Below are 22,453 nucleotides of genomic sequence, written 5' to 3' on the forward strand. Positions count from 1 at the left end.
CACGCACGTCACAGACAGCAATAAGGCAGCATTAGAAGAGATGCTGACTTAAGGTTTCCATCTAGTCCAACCTGAGCACAGATCACTGTGCATGCTGAAGATTAGAATGACACCTACAACTTGAACTGAGAAATAGATGTCCAGTATGGACAATAAAAGACACTTAAGATATTTTCACTGTCTGCGCCCTCACTTTATAGTACTCTTGCAAGAGAGGGCATTTTCCTGCCTGGTTAAGACAGACTGTTAGCTATGAGGCAACTCCTCTCCCTAAAGTCCCTGGAAAGGTAGTCTACAGATAAGTGAAAAGGGAGAGCAACTGTAATATCTCATTAAATTAGATAGTCAGGGAGCATTTAAGCAATTTTGATTGCAGCTTTCCTTCCACTTCTAGGATCTCTACATATCACAACACCTCAATTTTGCCAGAGGTCTGAAAAATCTCTTATTGTAACTTCAAGGCACAATATTCTTTATAAGGCGGCATTTCTACACTCAAGATAACTTTCATACATAGTTTTAAACAACTGAATTTACTTGGCCTGTGCTGAACAGACCAGTACACATTTATAAGCTGATATGAATGCACTCAGGATTCCTGAACAATCAGGTGAATAGACAGTGGGGTTTGGAGCTTCTTCGCACCAAGCCTGTACTACATAGAATTTCTTTACTGATGAAGTTATTCCCATTAGGTTACTAGTTGCCATACTGACCAATTATCACTTGAAATAGTATGGTACTAGTAGCATTGTTATAGTACTATTGTAAGTACAAAACACAGCTACCCAGTCAAAGAAAACAAAAAAAACCCAGCTGCCCCAAACACTTTCTCTCCCCATGAAAGCTCCCACTAGGAAGTCTTACATTGCCTATCTGGCAGCAAGATGTATAAATGGATGCAGACATACACATTTCTTTCCTGAAGCTTCTCTCCTGGGAAAGGAGAAATTGCATTCTCACACCAATACTGAATTTTTTGCCAGGGGTAAATACGACTTCCACTTAGACACCCACATCTTTCTCTTTCCACAACTGCTAAATCCCCATTTAACATTTTTCAGAAGCTATTTCTAAAGCCATACCAATAGATTATGCATTATTTTTTACTGAAGTTCAAAGAGAAGAGAGAATACAGCTTTGCCTGTCCTACCTGATTTCACTATGGCAACAGCAGAATAACGGTAAATTCAAGAGATTAAAAGTGCTATAATTCCAGCTGCACTAGCAAAAAATAAGAATTCAAAATTCATTCGTAATTTCTTGATTACCTATCTTTAGGACCATTCTTTAATTAAAAAGTCAGGCCACATGAAATGATAGAAATAGTATAGAACAGTACAAAACATCTTCTATTTGCTTAAGTAAGGTTTCCACTTTAATGTACTTATTTGCTCTCATTTACTTAACACTTCCAGTATTTAGTGCTGTGCAAATTTATGGAAATCTGACTTTAAAGAGCTTTGTGGTACTGAGTGATTTTTTTTTTATTAAAATTTTATACTTACACTGAAGTGATTTGATGACTTTCTGAAATGAATGAAATAATGGAGGAACCACTACACTTTCTTGTGCTGTATTGTGAAGTAATGTCTGGCATTAACATATCATCACTGTTGGTATAGCAAATGGATTGGTTTTATCTCAGCTTACTTTGCACAAGAGTCTGCCCTATGCCCATAAATAAGAATGGATACAATCAGATTGATTTGTAAACTTTTTCCATGGGTATTTAAGGACAACTATACATCTGCAATGTACCTTGCAGGAGTTTGGAGACTGTATAATATTTATGTTAGAGGAAGCCAAACTGCATTTCAATTCTTAGAAAAAAAACCCCAACACTCAAACCAGATGCTATATTTTGATTGCTACTGTGTAAATACATAATAAATAAAATTTATTAAAACAGCAGATGTGGTTAAGTAAAGGAAAACTACTGACTTACTGATAGCAATGTGTCTGACAGCCATGACCAATCACAGAATGCTTGTTGTTTTAAACAGTAAAGACCCAGACATCAAACTGAACACTTTTAGCCAGTTTTATCCAGTGTGCCACACATGGACAAAGGCTACTGCAGTGCCCTGGGAAATGAACAGCCAGCCGTAGGAAAGATGAGGGGAATTCTGCCTTTGCAGTGTAAGAGAGCCAAGAGGAGAGGCAGTGTAATTGTTCACTACTAGCACACCCAGAGCAGGCCAGTCTCCCATATAGGGCAGTAGGACCAAAATGCTTCAAACGCTTTCATAAAAAAAAAAAACAACAAAAAACAAAAAACAAACAAACAAAAAAACCCCAAAAACCAACCAAGCTCAGTAAGTGTAACAAAAGGGTTGTAAGACATGGCATTTGACTAGACAGAGAGACAAAAGTCTTACACATCTAAAGGAAGTATGTGAAACTAACATACAAAATACTCTTGAACAATTAGAATTGGTATTGCCATGGCTAAAAAATATATATATATACAGAACCAAATATGTTTTCTCTACTTAAGTAACAAAGATGAATGTCTGTACAAGATTATGTGTATTTATACAATGGGACACCAGGTATTCCATGTGCAGGAGGCTAGGAGATTTAAACAAAGTAAGATTAAAAAGAAACTCCTTTTCAAATGAGTAGTATGAATTTGAACCATTGTTTAGTTGCTATGAAATCCCAGCCTACAGACATAGCTTAATAATTTAGTTTTCATAAATAATAATGCACTGTCTGATTTTTATCAAAGGTAACAACCTCAACTTGCAAAGGTTCTTGAGACTTGGAAGACAAATACATACAGATGAGCAAAATTTTTAAATTGAAGTATAACTATAATAATTTCTCTTTTTGCTTTCACAAACACATTAGGAATCTTAAGCTCTTCTGTCTCAGTGTTATCCAGGTCACTCTCATCCAATCCTCAAGCCTACAACACAGTGACCAACCAAAGACACGTAGAAAGAAATAGAAGCAACCACCAAAACTCAGATTTTAGTAATAGCTACCTCAGTAGTTCCTTGCCCTAGTTTTTAAGGAAGGAATAAGCAAAACCCACACCAATCATATACTCTGCCATTTAAAAAATTCATTTCAGGATTCCTCTGAAAGACCCAGTTCTGATGTACACAGTTCCTGGTAGCAGGTCGCCATCTCCTTGCCCGGACCTGCCTGAAGAAGTGAACTTCATGGCAATACAGTACTTCACAAAGCACAGCTATTGGGATGCGAAGGCACAAATTTCTCAGTGGGAAATTTTTACCTGCAAAACCACCTCTTGCCAAAGGTAACTGTGACAAGCAGCCTGCCTAGTCATTAGGTATAATGCAGGACCTGTCACAGCCAACAAACCTGCCTGCTGTAAAAATGGCTGAATAGGGATGAATGTTTTTGCTTACAAATAGAGATTAATTTAACAGTAAAACTGAACAAAGTAATAACAACTGAATCAAATGTGACAGCCAAAAAACCACTTTATGCACACACTTTATTACAGTTCTTAAGTTTGTGTTTGCATAGCTAGTGAATTTATGCTTCAGCATGTCTAAAACTGAGTTACAGAGACACATGCAGCAGTAATTTTCTTTACAGTCATCTACCAACTGGATGAGGAAAGGCAACTATTCAGAAAAGAAGTAGCATACATTCAGTTCCTTAGTCTTCCCTGTCTAGTCTCATATGCAACAGAAATGCTTACTGGACGAATGAGCCCTAAAGCTTCCAGAATTCGAACTCTAAAGAAAGAGCCACCTCCATTTACTTTCAGGTTCTGCATCTAACAAGAATCCTTTTCTTATAATGTGCTTTCAGGATATTTAAGCAGCAGCAGCAAAAAAAAAAAAAAAAAAAAAAAAAAAAAAAAAAAAAAAAAAGAAACAGGAGAGGAAAAAAGAAATAGAGAATATACAGTCAGTGGAATTTGTGAAGAAAAAAAATGCAGAAAGATGCATGAAGGAGAGGAGTGGTGTGGAACGTCATAGAATAGTTACGATAAGGGGGAATGGTTTTAAACTAAAGGAAGGGAGATTTAGATTAGATGTCAGGGGGAGCTTTTTCACTGAGACAGTAGCGAGGTGCTGGAACAGGTTGCTCAGAGAGGTTATGGATTCAGCATCCATGGCAGCATTTAAGGCCAGGTTGGATAGGGCCATGGGCAATCTGATCTAGTATGCCAGCAACCCTGCCTGGAGCAGGGGGGGTTGGAACTTCATGGTCCTTGAGGTCCCTTTCAACCCAAGCCTTCTATGATTCTATGAATAGTTAAAATAAAAATCCCTGAAGCATTATGTTAGAAAAATAATTAAGCCACAGTTCTCATTCAGTAGGAACTGGCACTTGCTAACAAACTGTTAATGAAGACTATCAATAAAGAAGCAGATGCTGAACAACAGCACCTAAGTGTTTGCCCATTTCAAAAAAACATAAATTGTATAAAGTAAATTATAAGAGGAGCAAGCTACCACCTTTTCTTACTTTGTACACAGGATTTACTGAACCATTATCTATTCTTAGAATTTTTCTATAAAACAAATTCAACAAAAGCGTAGTTAAATACAAAGCTCTTAATTTACAATAAATATTTTAGTTTTAGCCTTACAGTACTTTTGAAATCTGTTTATCATTTCCAAATTACAGTGCTTCCAGATGAATCTGAAAAATTCAGCAATTAGTGTTGGACTAACTTGCAGGTAAATGGAATAGAAGGCTTTAATCATTTACATATTTTTGTCATTCTAGGTGAATAAGTTTAAGAGTAAATAATTTTAAGATACTGCCAAAAAGGTATCATTGGCAATTTAGCTTTTCTAATGACTAGAACTGAAAACAGTCCATGAATTGTAAAATAGAATGCCAAATTTTAATATTAATTAGAAGTAGAAAGTAAACTTGATTATTCTGCGATATTTCCAACTTTTTACTGCATGTTAAGTAGGTCATCTTAAAACACTTTTTTTTTTTTTTTGGTCTTACTTGAAGAGCACTTATTACAGTGCTACCTTTAGAATAAGCAAATGATAAGTATTTGGCTCTCAAGAATAATCTTATGGGAAATGTGTATTGTGTTTACTGTTATTTGATGATGAAATGTCAACAGACTGAAATATTTCTATAATAAATTATTCCATTCAATAAAAGCATCAATAGATTGCCTGGTTTTAAAATACAATTTCACTATAATGCATTGAAAGAAATAGCACTAATGTAAAAGCCCTGCCACGTGCATTAGTCCCTATGAACCACAGTCCCCTAGCTCCTTGCTTCTGCGTACTTCTGAAAAACCCACAACTACAAGAAAATTCAGAGATTGGAATAAAAATTCATACTTACCACTTTTTGCCTAGGTATCATATTTTACTCTCTGCATTAAAGAAAAACCAGCAATTCAGAATTCCCTAGGCAGTATCTTAAAAATACTGCCTAATGTTAAGGACATGCATACCTTCCCATAGACTATATGAAATTGTTTACATATGTGGACTTTTTTTTCCCCTCCAAAATATGGGACCAAAATGGGTTTGATTACTTCACTAAAGTATAAAGAAATATTGAATCATGAGTTCCAGGTGGCAGACTCCATGATAGGGATCTTCCAAATACACATAACAAAAAAAGCCATCTCATAAATAATGTTTTGCTCATTAAAACAAAGCAAGTCAACCACAGGATGCAATATGAAAAAGTAAGATGGTCAGCAGGATCACAAAGAAATGTAGAAAAAATGTACTAAATGCAGAAAAAAATTAAATGAACATAAAAGTACACTTATCTAGATACAGGTCACTCCAAAAGTAATGTCTCATACTATTTTTTCCATGGAAACTACATCAGATCCAAAGAGCACAATAACACCGTTTGATAAAGCAAATTCTCAGCTATAAAACACTATTTTCTGACAGTCACTATCATTAGCTATACGTTTTCATTAGCTATAAACAAGAACCTGTTTGCTGTGCTTGTAAAAATCTGCACCAGTGGAGGTGACCACTGTTTCACAGCCGCTATGACAGCATCATTGGTAGAGAAATGTTGCCCACACAGTCCATCTTTAATCAGTCTGAACAGTTACAAGTCAGAAGGTGCCAAATCTGTACATTTGTACTCTGCAGTGAGTGTGGTAGGACAATCCAGCCAAGTTTGGCAATGTACTTAATGACCTTCAGACTGGTAAGGAGCCTGGTGTTATCATGTTGCAAGAGAAAGGTAGCCATCTTCTCTGACCTATTGAAGTTTGAGCCCTCAGCTTAGTCAGAATCACAATGTAGCAGTCAGAGCTGATTGTCTCTTTGGGTTCCAAGACATCCAGAAGGATCACCTCTTCCCCCATCCCAAAATACAATTCACATCACTTTATCCACTGAAGACACCATTTTGCCAGACTGCCCTTCTGCTGCCATGTGTCACATGGCAACAAAATGTAACAATATTGTTGGAAAGTTCAGACTCTACTTTCATCCCATCAACATCTACCTCTGATGTCATGGGCCAACATAATAAAATAGGACACACAACTTTCAGAACACCCCCTGTATATTCGCTCATTTAATATTTCTGTTATTTTTTCCCGGGCTTAAGCATTCCAACCTATTCATGTTTCCCTTACATGAATGGAAGGTAAACAGATGTGCTGGAATCTCTCCTGACACTTAAGCATCTCACAGTGGTATATTTTAATTTCTGGCACACATTATGATTTGTGCTTAATGGATCCTCTGTTCTTATGCCATTTTGTTATAGCAGCATGTATTTTAGTCATTGATCAGCAACTCCATTTGTCTTTCATATCACAATTTGACATCAATACAAGAAACAGGATGAGATGCAAACAAAATGATATAGAATTACTAAATAATAGTCAATCATAAATTACATTTGCAATGCACGTATTGTCAGTTCCAGATTTAACAGTAGGTAATGAGTGCCTCTTTGTACTGCACTTCCAGAAATACAATGAAAGCAAAAAGAAAGCAGCTTCCAGAGTAAAAACAAAAACAAAACAAAACCAACCACAATTACAAGTTGATAATCACATCTAAGGATTACTGGTCTTTCTCACTAAAAAGTCACGGATAGAAATTAGATAACTCTTTGTAGTTGCTGTTATCAGTGATTTGATGATCTCAGGTGGATTTCTAGTGAACCATGCTTCTTCTATGAAGACCTTGTTCTAAGTGAAATGCTCTAGGAATTGAGGGCATTCCAAGGAAATTACTCTCCCAGTGGTTCCCAAAGAAATGTTTGGGCATAAATGAATTTTTCTCCAGTGCATTCTGATGAAGCTTTTCAGACTTTTAAGTACTTGCTTACCTTTATTAATATACTCAGGCATAAGCATATCTACTGGGGTTTGCTTTAATGGCTGAAAGTTTGTCTTGCCAACAGGAAATGTTAAACAACAGAAAAAAATAGTATTATTAGCAGTTTCTTTTCCATAAACAAGGCTATCTGCTTTAAGATCTCTAGAATTTCAAGGCTGGAAGAAATGTAAGAAATACAGTACAAAAACCCAAAGCACAAATGTGGAAAAATTACAATGGGGAAAAAAAAAAAAACAAAACAAAAAACCCCATATAACTGGATGTAAGCTTCATATTATCAGCCACACATGAAAGATTTTTAGCCAGACAACTTTAACCCAATATTTATTTTGCACTCCACTGTCCTGTCTTTAACTTAAAGTTGTTCATAAATTTTATGTGAAAAGATTCCTTGGGAATAAGCTCAGAGATAAAGCTAACCTGATGATTTATACTATTGCTGTGGAAACATAAAAAAGGGACATAGTTATAGATATACACACATACACATGAATATATATTTGTATGTATAGGAGGTTGGTTTCCCTATTCTAAGTTTATCTTGGTCATTTTTCTCCCTCTTTATGATAAGGTGAATGTAGAAAGATTTGAGTAACTCTGCAACTATCTGTGTAACACCTCTGGTTCCTTAGCCAGAGGAAACATGGCTTTTTGTCCTGAAATAAACATTAAGTATGCATTTATTAAATTTATTAAGGTAAGGTATAGGATAGATAGGAATAATCTGCCATTCTCATAGCAAAGTGTCACTGCTTTAAAAATTACACTTTCATGGGATTTATCTGAATTCTGTGAGGGCAAATCCTTTCTTTTTAGAATTAAATTCCTTGGGACTTCAATACAAAATGTAAAAATAATTTAACATATTTGTTTCAGAGTATTTTCTTAGTTTGATTTTCTTTTTGTAAACCAAATGGATTGCACAACTTATATGCAGCACAGTTGATTCCATATATACAAAATAAACACAAGTATCTTAGTACAAGTTTTCTTGCAAGTCAGACTACATTTAGCAAGACATTACTCTCAGAAAAGAGGAAGTCGCATATTTTCTGTAATCTTAAATAATTTTAAGAAGAAAAAAGGAAAGCACTATTAAAATTTATATTTCAATAATAGATGAATATTTTTGGAAAAAAGTAAGCTTTACACTTTTCATATACAGACTGAAGTTCACTGCAAAGTTCTTAGCTTTTTGCTTTCACTTACTTTGGAAAAGTATTTTGAACATGCTAGCTCCTAACTTGTTAGTTTGATTTTATCAGTGAGTATAGACATTTTTTGCATGCTATTACTATTCTTAAGCTTAAATGGCTTTCTGCTAGATGTTTAATCATTTGATATACATACAGAAAACAAACATATCATCTGCTCATATTTAACTCACTCTGTACTGGGACAAAACACACATGATGTACTGCAGACTATTTTTAATTCTCTGCTAAAAGTGATTGAGCACCTGAAGTGCTTAATTTGGAGGATAACACATTGGTTGCTTTAGAGAGCAAAACAAAATACAGTTCAGAATCTCTAAATCATCTATATTTATACAGTCTCAGTAAAACCTCACCCCAGCACAAGTCTAGCTTGAGGCCTCATAGGCATATTCACCTGGTCTGATAGGATAGATTAGCAATTGAAATAGTTGAGATACAAAATATTTCATAATGTTATTTCTAAAAGTTCCACAACATTTTTCTGATATGTTCCACAATATCCTTACTTATACTCCAATATGGCTTTTAGAACATGAATCAACAGATGTCTTCAACTGGAACTAGGAGTGTGCCCACTGCCCTATTCCCACAAAATAAATGCAACTTTAAAACACTGATGTATTACAGTATCATAAAAAGCAGATTTACAGCTTCCCCCCCCCCCCCCCCCCCCCCCCCCTATGGACAGGAACCTTTCTAATATAAAATATATAATAGCTAACAAACAAACAAAAAACAAACAAGTCAACCAAAACTAAGGGAAAGTGCTGAGAAACAAGTCAAGAGTTACATAAACATCAGTGCTTATATAAGCATACCATTCAAACAATTTTTTCCCCCAAAACAAAGAAATACAATAAAAACAGTTAATTTCTCTTGCTTTCTTGCAATATGAGAAAATGTTATCTTTGAGAAGCCAATGACTATTGTAGCATTCTTGTTTTTATTACACTGTGTTTTCAACTTAAAGTAGATAGGTCCAGGGAAAGCAATGATGGTCCACCACTTTATAACAGCTACAGAATACTTTTGCAGATTTTAAATCCAGCTGTCATTATACTGAAGCTCATTTTTCATAGAACAAAAAGAATATTAATGAGCAGTACCCAGACTATTTCAGATTACTGCAGTTCAGAGAGCTGTATGTTAATTTTCACCAAGCACACCCTGACTAAAAGTAAACAAGTTGTCTGTTTTACTTTTTACTTGTTGTAATGTGATGGAAAGTACAGCAATAATAGTTGAAGGCACAATCCTAGGCTGCAGCAAATGAGATCAAGGCCAAATGGAGCAGCTATGGATACAGAAACAAAGGAAAAAAGCCTGCTTACCTTCAAAGGGCACCAGGTATGCAGGAATTTCCAGCAAGATAACATCATCTCCACTGCCAACCCTTAAATGAGATCTGGGATGGGGTGAATCCTGGTTCCAGCCCTTCTGGTCACTGCATTGCATGCACCTGATACCCCCTGCGTTGGCCCTGCCTTCCTACCAAGTGCTCAATCACTGTTTCAGGCCATGGCTTAGCATTTCCACTACACTTGTTAGCAATAAAATAAACGTGTACTGAAAGGTATTCAAATTGGTTTTGTAGTCTGTAGTGAGGGGGGAAATAAGAGGGCCAAAGTCCTAACATTTTGTAAAGGACATATAACTAAAAGTTAGGAAACAATATTTGCTTCAGGTAACACAACAGATCCAAAATAGAACTAATTTTTTGGAGTCATGTGGCTACATCAAAGGGTTAAGTTAAGCAGGAAAATAAATTATTGACCTATGACTAGATAACATGAGACTCAGTAATAAAAAAATGCAAGTCTCTTTTCAGCTGTTTCTCTTCCAGATTAATGAAACTTTTGTGTTCAGTATTAAGTTGTGTCTTGATCTGTTCAGTTACTAACGTCAGGCTACCCCTTCCACTCCCAGATGTCAGAATTCAGCTCCAAGATGGTTGTTTTTCTCTAGAGGGACCATTACAATAACACTTGTGTTTACACTAGGATGGAATAGAGTCTGCCACAGAACTCCTGGGCTTGAGTTAGGGCATGGAGTTGCAGTGCCCAGGCTGAAGTTAGGTGAAAATAGTCTGAAAATATTGCTTCTTCTTAAATTTTGGTTTTATGACATTGTAAGCGCATAAAGAGGAAACTGCCACCACCTTTCTTTTTTTTCCAGAAAGCATCAGTATTTTCTGATTTGTTAACAGACTGGGATTACAAACTAGAAACTATACAGTAAATTTTGTACTTCACTTTCACACATTTGAGTCATTATTTACAGACAGCACATAACACGGAAAGGAGGTAAGAATGTTGCCAGTAATCAAAAAGGAAATTCCCAAACCAACCTTCTGTTTTATTTGGCCCCTCTGCCCTTGTAGAAATTCCTATTCTAGCTATCTAGAAGGTAATAAAAGACAGTAAGCATTCATTCTGGATTTTTTATACTTCTTTTTAAGTAGGAGGAGCAGCAGAGATTATTCTAGCCCACTGAAGGCACCCTCTGCTGCTGACAGTGCAGTTTCAGCAGATCATGTATAAACCAGGTCACACACATACGCGTACTAATCAAATCTCTCATACCAACTTTGCTGAGCCTTTTATTCTTGAACTGCTGCTGTTGTGCCTCTTGATTTGTAACCAGGACAGAGCTCCTGATGCTGGGGTCCTACGGAAATCTGTATCTAACATAGGACTTTGCAATAAAAAGTAACACACACAGAGTCAAAGGGCAGTAATTAGGTGCTGTGCCCCTAGCTGCTTGAGTGAAGTAACTGGCTGCCAGGACTTAAGAAGCTAAGCCAGAGTACATAAAAGTTACTGCTGTTGCCAAATAGAAACACTTTCAAGTAAAAGCAGTATGGAAAACCTTTTTGATTTGGGACTTAATGCTCCTGTTTCCTCTTATTGACACTGTACACCCTATTCCTCAGTCAGAAAATGATATTTTACTTTTCTCTGTATTAGATTGTGGATACTCTGTTGTTAGGTCATGCCTTGTCACTGCTGCGATCTGTTTCAGCCCCTTAGGGTTCAGAAGAACTTGATTGAGACCTGCTGTGACTACATCCCCGTTGCCTGTCTCTCACATGATATATCACTGGGAACTCTGTGTTGCTTGTGTAGAAGTTGTACTGTCTTGGGTTTGCCATGGTCCTTGTATTTCATTCCCTGTCTACTGTTTTCTTATAGCAAGACCTGCAACTCTCTCAATTAATGTGCAAATTCAGGATTATTTTAGCTCTCTGGTGACAGTACTTCCTGCACTGTTTTTGTAATGCTCACACTTGTAATTGACAAAATATATCACTCCTATGCTCCCTATTCAAAGAAAAGGAAAACCTGAATCATGGGCAACTTTGCTCCTCATAGAGATGAGAATCCATTTTCAAACCTTGGGTCATTATGGCCTATATTCACAATGACTAACAGATAATTAGGTAAAACCGAAGTAGTAGGTTACTGTATCTTTTCTAAGGAAAATGCAAATTGTAAATATTTATCAGTTAATGATTTTAGATTAAAAAACAACAACACAGCTAATATTTAAGTAAACAACAAAATAAACTACATTTCCTGTCTTGAAATCTAGGTTAATGGAACAGAAGCAAGTAAAATCTCAGAACTGATACAATGATATTTGAATTGTTTTACAGCAAATTACTCAATCTCTGCCCTCAAAACAATCCACAATCATACACACTGCATTTTCTATCCTGTTAGCCAGCCAAAAGGTAGAAAATGCATGCACTAAAGCCATAAGGGTAAGGAGCCAACGCCTTGGGACAATAACATCCTCATTAAAAAATAAGGTACATCAAATCTCTCAAGTTAAAAGGTTAAGTGTTAGTCTCTGTGTAGTTGATAAATGTTGAGCTAAACTAATCAATGGTTTTAAGAAGTAATGCCATCAGCTGGCTGCCCTGACCTGTGCTTCCAGTTTTTACAAACGTAAGATTTAAGAAAGATGTCAACCCCAGGCCTCTGACCTAGCATGGACCTTGTTCGTGCCAGCCTGGTGTTCTGCTAAACAGACTGAGAACTTTCAGCTCAAATCAGTAACATGTGCGCTTCACTAATATAACACATGGCCTGGAAATTAAAATGCAACATGATTGAGTGCCTTTGGATATTTTAACAGCTAAGAATGCAGCTAGGAAAACAAAAAAGTTGTTTCTGTGTTTTGTTTGGGGAGGGGGAAAAGGATAAATTCAATTGTATTATTTTTCTTCAAAAAAATGGGGAAAACAAAAGATCAGTTAATTATTTAATGGATGACTGACTTAGGGCAAATAAGGAGGTTGTATGTTTCTTTATGACATGTGCCACTTACTGGATAAGTAGGTTTTACTGCTTCTAATTGAGGCAAGTTAAAACTAATTAGAAGGTAGTTAAAATACAATCTAAATACAATAAAATGAATAAAGCCAGCCAATGGCATTTTGCTCATCAATAATATTTCTTATGCAATTGATTATTTCCAGTATGTCATATATTGATTATTTCCAATTAGAATAGGAAGCTTTGCCACCTGCTGGAATTACAGTTTATCCATCCCTACATGCAGGAATGGGAATAGACTTTCCACATGTGCCACCATTTAGCCAGTCTCATTCATTTCATGCCATCTTTTCCTGATACTCATGACTCTTACATATGACTCTAGATTTCACATATGAATTTGGACTACCTATAAACCAAAATACACCTATCTTTGTAATTATGGATGGACAGGTATACAGTAAAACCCACAGACATAGGGATCCAGTTACTAGATACAAGTAGCATCTCAGGTCAGTGCTGAGATTTTATATTTAATAATAAAACAGTGATTTTAGTACAGAGCCTTTAGTACAGAAGCATTTTTTTATGTAGTAAGGGGGAAGATTATATGAAAAAAATGGTATTTTACACTTAAGAATAAGAGTACATGCCTCTACATATGTACTTTTCCATCTCTATTAGCCATGAAATAATTAGCTAACTGGTGATTTTGGCAGACCTATGCTTAGGGCTTGCTTCTCCGGTTTTTAGACTTACATAGAAACTTGAACAGGAAAAAACTGCCAAAGACAACTAGGTTAAATAAATTAAAAAGAGGAAATAGAAAAGTTAAAACATCTCCTTTCACTAAACAGGCATTCAAGCACGAAACATGCTAACTTGATCTCCATCACCCACTGCATGTCCAAACAGAAAAACTAACTTCTTGTTGTTGGGTTTTTTCCCTTGCATTTGGAAGATGCTTTTCCTGATTTTACAGTGTCACTGTCCATTAACTTCACAGTAGACCTATTTCTTTTTCAGAGAAAGGAAAGAAAATATTGGGAAAGCAAATGAAAGTTATACTTACTGGAATAGATGGTTGAAAGAATATTAAGACTACATAATGGACAAGTGCAGTTCACATAATTTGAATTTATTTTGCAGTTAAAATTGCTAGTGAAAACATAAAGCATTATATACATATATATAACTTTATCATATCTAAATATATTTGCTCCTTCTCTGTGCAAAGCTACTTACATTTCAACCTACAAGGTGTTCCAAATTTATCATCATTTATTTATACCTGCTAATGACACAGGCAGTGACTGTTTCCTCATAATAAACTACAGTAAACATGTTGCAGAAATTTAGAATGAACAGTTGGCATTTCATAGTATAAAAGGTATTAAACATATTCTCCATATAACAGAGCTCAGAATTTAAGAATATGGTATTTTATTTCTGCAGAATCATTTTCTTAATGGCTCTGAACTTAAAAAAAAAAAAAAAAAAAGGATGTCTGCTTTAATAGCCACCATACCTATGGTCTTTTATTATTCACTGAAATTTCATTAATTCTAAGTGATGGACATAGTAGATGGAAAGGATTTTATATTTGCAGAATGCTCAATATTTAGGCAAATACAGAATTACAACGTACACATTCCCTAAATTTGTGGCATTACCTGCTGAAATAGAAATATAATTGATACACAAAGACTTACAGTTTTGGTATACGTGATTCTGTTTTGCACTTCTATTCAACATATACTAAATGCAGGCACTGAGACAGTTATTGGCTGTATTGGTTCTACTTTTGTCAGACTAAGAGAGGATTTAAAAAAACATATTTGTACTAATTCCTGCATATATATAAATTAAAAAAAAAAAAAGAAGAAGAAGAAAAAGAAAAAGAAGTGAAGCATTTTCTGCAGTGATTTCACATCAAAGTTTAGAATATAATAACAGTAGACCTATGCAACATTATATTGTGACAATATTTATGAAAAAGATATAATTACACATCAGTACAGAAACTTGGCAAGTACTCAAAGGTCTAGTAATGGAAAATAGATGCAAAATTTTCAAAAAATCTATTTAATACTTTTCAGAATTTACTCAGCTTTTTCCTTTTTACAAATGTGTATAAATTCAATTTTATCAATGATAAAATTATTGAATTTAAGTTGCTACATAAAAATTATTCAATTTAGTCTAGATACAATTATAAAGAATATCTTGGCTTTTTTTAGGCTTGTTTTTATTTTTAAGTCTTTTTTTTTTTTTAATAAATAAAGAGTGGAATTAATCCACTGTAGAAGGAAATATTCTTCCATTTCCTCAAGCAGAACTACATTGCCCTCACTCCTCTCTAAACAGACACTTCTTGCCACAAGGTACAACTTCTGTCAAAGCTCTGATATCTATCTTAAAAATAAGATAGGCATTTGCTTTGGAAAAAGAAAAAAAAAAGAATCTTCTTGAAGACCTGTACTATGTGTGATAAAAAGACCCCAAATACCTCCTAAATCAAACTTAATAACAAAATCTCTTAATGAAAGAAAGATGTTAGAGATGTTACGAGGGTCTAGTTCCAACCAGCATCACTAGAAGACTGAGGTATCTCTCCTACACTGTGAAGAATCTTCTCAAATTCAATGCCATTGAAATACTACCTACTTAAAGGTCCTCTAAAAATAAGATACTTTAACCACATTTCTTTCAAAGAAAGCCATTTTCCTAAACATTGGACAGTCTATTTTGATTTCTTCATCTTCCTTTATGGTGTCATTTTTTTTATTAAGTTATTGATTCTCAACCAAAATGGAAATAGTCACAAAATTGAAAAGGTTATAGCAACAAATTATGTTTTAACCACTGGAAAAATACAGATTTCAAACAGAATAGTAAGCTTTAAGATAACATCTAGCATTTGTACAGCATGCATTAGAATGACTGTGGGCTATATCTGTCTTTCTGCTGCCAGGTATGAATCTGTCCATATTTTGCTATGTTTATTACACGTCTATCATATTTACACTTGTTCTTTATGAGTAATTTTGTATTTAGTAATTAATCAAAATTTTCTTTAAATATGTCAAGAAAGGAAGGAATAAATGTAGTTGGAATTTCAACTACTTGGATGCCACTGTTGACTTCAGCAGGAGTCATACAGCTGGAGTGCACATAGCATGGAGTGAAAATTGACTATATCAGTCTCATGAATTGATCAAGGTTTGGATAATAATATTTAAGCACTGAAGCACATTAGGATATATGGAAGTAGGGAGGAAGGAAAAGGAGGTGATAAAAAACCAACTCTCAGATCCCTTGGAAAGCTGAGATGAGATAAGATTAGCTAATAAGGTCAGTGGAAGTATTAAAGGCAGTTACTAGCAATGAACTATTACATGAGCGAACAATCGTGAAGCAAACCACTACAACAGTTGCACCAAAGAGCCTGAAGGAGCAGTTTCTGCCCCACTCACACCCTCATTATTCCACCAGTAATGAAGGAAGAGTACAGACAAGATAGCACGTCCTAGCAATTCTTGGTCTCAACCCTGATCTTGTAATGCTCTGAAGAGACTTGAATGTGGATACCTCAAAAGCCCTCTTTCAGGCAAAAAAGAGGAAGCTTTTACATTATTCAAGGAGAAGAGGTCTTGGTGCCACTTCACCATATCCTGATAAGACCTTTAATTCTGCTGGAGAAACATATTAGAAAATAACCAATAGAGTATTTGGCAAACTTAGATGAACATGGGCAAGATGTGCAAACAATAAATGAGATTCAGGTATAGATATACTGTGTTTAAATTATAATGTTTTTTTTTTTGGTTTTTTTTTTTAATTTGTCTGTTTTTTCAGAGAAGGATCACTACACTAACACCTGACTCAATAGCTCATCTTGCAGAAAGACAAGCTCCTTCAATTCACCAATATGTTTCCTTGAAAAAAAACACTACATTGAATTGCTCCAGTATCAGGAATCAAGGACCCAGGTCTTGGCTGACCTAAATTAAGATTCCTTCAAATCTGACTGATGAGACCCACACAGCAAGAGCATAACTCTAAGAAAAATGAGGAAAGAGTGATTGATGGAAGCGGTGTGGGGGAGCAGGATTCATATAAACAAAGCAGTATTACTTTTTAAATATGGCACAAGAAAGCTTCTATTCTAAGACTTTAATGTAAGAGAAAAAACTGTGCTATACATCCAAATGACTGAGAAGGGGAGGTAAAATGTTTCTGTAACTAAATTTAGTAAGATCAGGTCAAGAAATGTGTTGGTCGTACAATGAGACATCTTGAAGTGCCTATCAAAAAAGCTAGAATCCACATGGTTCACAAACAAATAGCTGCTGCATTAGGTTTAAAATGTCCAAGAAACAGGACATTTGGTAAAATGAAGGAATCAGACCATTAGTAAAACATTAAAATGAAAATATTCACTCCTACTTTCTAACAAAACAATCACTACCGAAAAGGACAAACTGATACTTCCAGCTAAACGTGTGCTCAATTCATAAACACTTTTAAGGAATTCAGGAGTCTGTGTCAGGAATTCAGAAGGCAGATTGCAGTACTGAACTGATGCTTTAATCATACGTTGAGTTTTTATCTCAATGCAAATAAACAGGTAAAAACCAGATTAAAAACCAAAACGAAACAAAACAAAACAAAAAAACCCAGCAGACTCTTGAAGCCACAGATGAAAAGAATTACCAGCGGGATACAGAGCTGGTATTTAATTCTGGAAGGCGGGTTTTTTTGTTGTTTTTTGTTTTTTTTTTTTTAAAAAGTACATCATCTTAAGAACATCTTCTTCAGCTGAGCACTCAAAAACATCACAGATCCTCCTTTTCTCCTTTTGTGTCAACTGTTAAGAGTGTCTCAATAGGTGTCATAATTGTAGGACTGGAATATATTTCAAGAGCAAGTAGAAGGAAATGAACCTTAGGAAATTCTAACTATGTACGGTAGGGTGAAAGGATAGGAAGATACATTTTATTAGTTTTGTCCAGGACAAATACAGTACATTACTTACCCATATAAAGGGTGCAGGCCAAAATCATAAAGAACCTGTTAACACTGCTAGCTTGTAATGGATGCAATCACACCATTACTATCTAAATTTTTGTTTATTTTTCAATAGATTGGTGTCTGCACATCATGCTGTCTTACACTGCCGCTCCTCTGTAACCTTAACCATTATTCCTACTGTGTAAAGTGAAGCACAAATTTAAGGTGACAAAGCACCAGTTGGCTGATGTGAAGTATGCTACGAAAGCAGAAACCTCTGAAAGCTTCACAGCCATTATGAAATAACTGACCTATATGAAACTGCTACCATGGTTCACAAATTTATTGTCAGGTTCCAGCCTCTAGCTGTTCTCTGATTGTTCTAAATACTTGACAAACTGAAGCCTTTTCACTTTCCGTTGAAATTGCCTCATCTCCCTGTCAGAGCGCCATGGGGGACTCCATTACTTTTCTGACTTCTTTCCCCTACTGACAAGTCATTTAGCTGGCTTCTTGTTGTGAAGGCTGTCCATGTCAAATTAGCCAGGGCCCCTATTGTCCTTATTACCACTCGAAAAGCCATCATGAGTAATGCTACGGGGTCCCTCAGTTGTCATCATTTGTCAGAAAGAAAGGGAGTGTGGTTACATATAGCTGACAGGTAATTTCAGTGTCTACAATTACCCCAATTAGTCTTGTCATAAACAATTCGATAAATGCACACCAATACAAACAGATAAACACACAAAGGTTTCTCACTATTAATGTCATGTAATGGATAAATCAGTGATATAATGCTATATTTTATTTATTTCTTTAAACTATCCTCAGCTGCAAGCAGGCAGTTGCTACCTGGTCAGCACAAATTGTACTATCTACTTTCATTAGCTCATCACCACAAGAGAATATGAAAGGCTGTGACAAAATTCATTTAGAGAGAGCACGAAAGAGCAGATTGCCTAAAGCGGGTGTTATAACAGAGATAAAACAAAGGTTTTCTTTTGTCAGTTCAGTGCTGCAATGAGCTGTAAAGAAGACTATTTTGTCCTTAAAAACAAACATAAAACAGGAGAGAGACAGAGCAGAAAGCAATGAAATACATTCCTTCTAAAATTAAAAACACTTGCCTAGCACTGTACCCCAAGTCCATCAGCAGGTGGGTCTTCTAACAATATACATATTAAAAGTATGATTTTCACAGGGGGTCATAGTATTAAACAGTCTTCCCACCGATGATTTGTAATTTTTATTTTATTTAGATAGACCTTGCCACACTATACAGTTCCTAAAATAGCTGCTAAATATTTCTCCTAACATACAGCATAATCCCTGCTGTTCCTATGTAAGAATTATTTGATAATAGATTTAGTAATTTAAACTCACTGGCTAGTTGGTAGCATTGTGTTGAAGTCTTTCTGGGCACGGAATATTGATAGTATTGACTGCTGTTCTAAAACATCAGGTAGACTTGTTATAAACACAGCACTGAAAGAGGTGGCTTTAATAACATCCATATTAAACACTGAATTATGAATTGCTAAGCTTATCTTTGTGATCCACGTAAATAAACACTGAAATCTTGACATCTCTAGAGTCCACAGCACCCTGTCTGTTTGCTGACCGCAGGCTTAAGTGATGGCTAGAAAACTGAACACAGACATGTTGTTGTAGGAAATTGCTTTTGGCAACTATTTGTTCAAACTCAAGATTTTTTTTTTAAACCAACACTAAGAACCCACCAGAAAACAGGACAGGTCTCCCTAATGAGTAATCTATTTTAGCACAGTCTTGTCTAGGCATGACAGTTTACTGAGAGGCTTGAAAAACTCGTAATTACCAGTGTTACAGGGCAATTAATGTATATTACACTGCACTACTCATGGCAGCAACTGTCATTTTCTCAATAAAAATGAGTACTCTTCAGCTAAAGGTGACATTAATTGGGACTTTAATGACTATGCAGAGGAGCTGAAGCCAAATATGAACAAAACAGCGATTCAATGAGCGACTTCAGAAACGAGAAAATTGTACTAAAATGAGATTAATTGCTGTTTAGAAAAAGGAAAGAACCTAAAAAGCTATTAAATTGCAGGGTTTGGGTGCCCGGGTGATGGTTGTGATGTTAATCTTGCATTCTCACAGCAGGCAAATATTCACTAAATTCAGAGCCTTTTGACAGCAGGAAAAATCATGTATGCTTAACTTCAATCCATCAAAAATATATTTCAGCTTTTATCAGTGTTCTAAATACTTCTGCAATTTCAAAAATTACTGCTCCATTCCTTGGCTGTCATCATGCAAATGCGAACACTGTCAATATTGCTATGAAAAATTCCCTGGCTTCAAAAGGCCTACTTCGGTGATAAAGAAAGAAAAACGTGAAGATTAGAATTGCAAAACACACACTACTAATATAACAGAAAGCAACAATAAGAATTTAATGTTTACGTTGTGGAAACTGCTAAAATAGAAAATGACGGGGTGTTGTTTTAGTGTGTATGCAAGAAAAAAATAATCAAAGAATTCCCCCACTCTCCCATAAAATCTTTCAAAGCTTATAACTTTATAGATAATTACTCATTGCAAATAATTAGGACATAATTTTGCAGCTTGACTTCAGGTGATATAATTATTAAAACTGCTCTGTAGTTTCTAAAAGCCTTTATCCGTGCTACTTAATTCTTTAAAGCAATTATATAATTGCTTTTCTTTATAGCCTTTTTAACTGTCATGATGACTGTATACATAAAACATTACACTTAAACTCTGACATATAAGAGGGATAAACATAGCTCTGATTCACTTTGAAGTTATATCTCCTGTAACTTCAAATTTTAAAACAGAAAATCAGTTCAGCCATTGAGGTTAAAAACTGCATATGGAGTATTCACATGTCTTAAGAAGGAACCCCCTCCTCTACTGCTAACGTACACTAGTTGCAACCTGGAAGAGACAAAAATAGAGCTTACCATTTTTTACTATTTCCTGTTCCATAATCTATTCTGTTTGCTCAGCATCTTCATAATTAAACATCCATCTCATCTACACTATAAAAATCTCTAGACACATTAAAACATGCATCCTCAAGAGCTACTTCTACTAGCTCATAAAGACAATGACAATAGGGATGCTGTGTCTTCTTATCAGCAGGATTCAAAGACACAGTTAAAACATTATACCCATTAGCACTTCCATTAGCTAAGTTCAGAAATTCCACAATATGTATATAAATGTCTTAAGTCCAACAGTCATGGGTAAACACTTTCAGTTTTGAACTTTATTCAATCTCTCCATCTTGAATTGGATTCATGAGTTGTCAGAACAGTAATTTGCCTCCACTGCATACAGTACTTAGATGATTAGGCAAGACAGTACATAACTATTTCCTAAAGCATCTGAAAATACTTGAGTTAATGTTTCCACAGTAACCTTTAAGTTTCATGTACAATTTATGAAATTAGTATATTTAAAATTTGCTGATGCAATATTTTGCATTTAACATCTAGTTTATTTGTGAAGGACAAATGAAACAAAGCAATAGACTTCAAGGCCTGGCATTCATAGTTTGCACAAGTACCTTTCCTTCAGTTATAGTTTTGATGTCACCAAGATTTGGACTGATGAAATCATATGCTGTCAGTTGAATTACAACAGTGTATTTACAGTGAAAAAGTTCCAGAGACACATCTTTTAAGAAGTCTGGAATTCGTGGATGCAACAAAAGATTTCATCTGTAACAAAGCTCTGACTATGAAAAACAGTGAATCCCATACACTATTGCCTATGATGCTTTTTCTGTATGTTAAAAGATTTCTTGTGAATTTGTAATTTGAATGATCTCTAAGCAATATTTAACACTTCTAAAGCCAAGGCTGGCAAACATAATGCCACAAAGCAGGGAAGATTACATTAGGATCCACTGATATAAGAAATCAGAGTCCAGTGTAGTTAGTGGCTAACTACTCATTGTCTCTAGCAAAGCAATGACGTTCATCTAGAGGACAACATAAAAATTGTCATTTCCATACTATTTATTCCTCTATCCCTGACAACCTGTGTTGGGGGATAGAGGCTGCAGAGCAAGTAAAAGTTATGTATATCTTTGTTCTGTTAATATTTTATTTTGGAAGTGGAGAAAAATGCGTTTTTCACATGAAAAAATATATTGCTTCTTCCTTCCATATTCAAATGAAATTCTATTAGTGGCAGTGTCCTCAAGCTTTAAAAAGAAAAACAAACAAACAAACCTTGGTCTTTGGAAAGTTTAATCTCTAATGATGAACAGATAGGTAACTGCAAAAAAAAAGCTCAAAATTTCTCTTGTGCAGGTATTAATTCACATCAAATACCTAGATTAGAGTAAATACAGATCACAGGAGTGAATTACCTTGAATTTAAGGAGACTATGATTTCACAACACATATGTACTCACTTCAAGTTTTGTAATAGGATCAGTTTAAATTCATGTTGACAGTAGAAACAGGAATGCATTATTTACTGCTTTCATTTTCCTCCTCTTGCTCCTCTTCTTTCCCCAGTTTCTGTTCCTATTTCATTACTTGCAAAATATAGCTTTGCATATTATATCGGTCTGTACTTAAACATTGCAGTATACTTTTTTACAGGTTTCTTTGCTCTTCCA

At 35.2% G+C, this 22,453-nt stretch overlaps 2 protein-coding genes across 16 annotated transcripts in view; one reads left to right on the top strand and one right to left on the bottom strand.

The window, feature by feature from the left end:
* Window positions 1-22,453, top strand: part of LOC107053500 — a 115,936-nt gene that overhangs the window by 59,632 nt on the left and 33,851 nt on the right. Inside the window, exon 3 of one of the 12 annotated variants that reach the window (XR_006939356.1) lies at window positions 16,657-19,187. The exons of 10 other annotated variants lie outside the window; for them this stretch is intronic. Coding sequence is in view for 1 of the 2 variants with exons in the window: in XM_046942089.1 (XP_046798045.1) it covers window positions 16,657-16,682 (26 nt within the window). In the remaining variant the exon portion in view is untranslated. Of the gene's footprint in view, window positions 1-16,656; window positions 19,188-22,453 lie in introns of those variants that run through there. One more of the 12 variants, XM_046942089.1, reaches the window with a different exon arrangement.
* Window positions 1-22,453, bottom strand: part of CDIN1 (CDAN1 interacting nuclease 1) — a 115,517-nt gene that overhangs the window by 14,318 nt on the left and 78,746 nt on the right. The gene's annotated exons all lie outside the window — the stretch shown is intronic.

This window comes from Gallus gallus, chromosome 5, assembly GCF_016699485.2.
Source record: "Gallus gallus isolate bGalGal1 chromosome 5, bGalGal1.mat.broiler.GRCg7b, whole genome shotgun sequence".
In the NCBI taxonomy this organism is placed as follows: domain Eukaryota; kingdom Metazoa; phylum Chordata; class Aves; order Galliformes; family Phasianidae; genus Gallus; species Gallus gallus.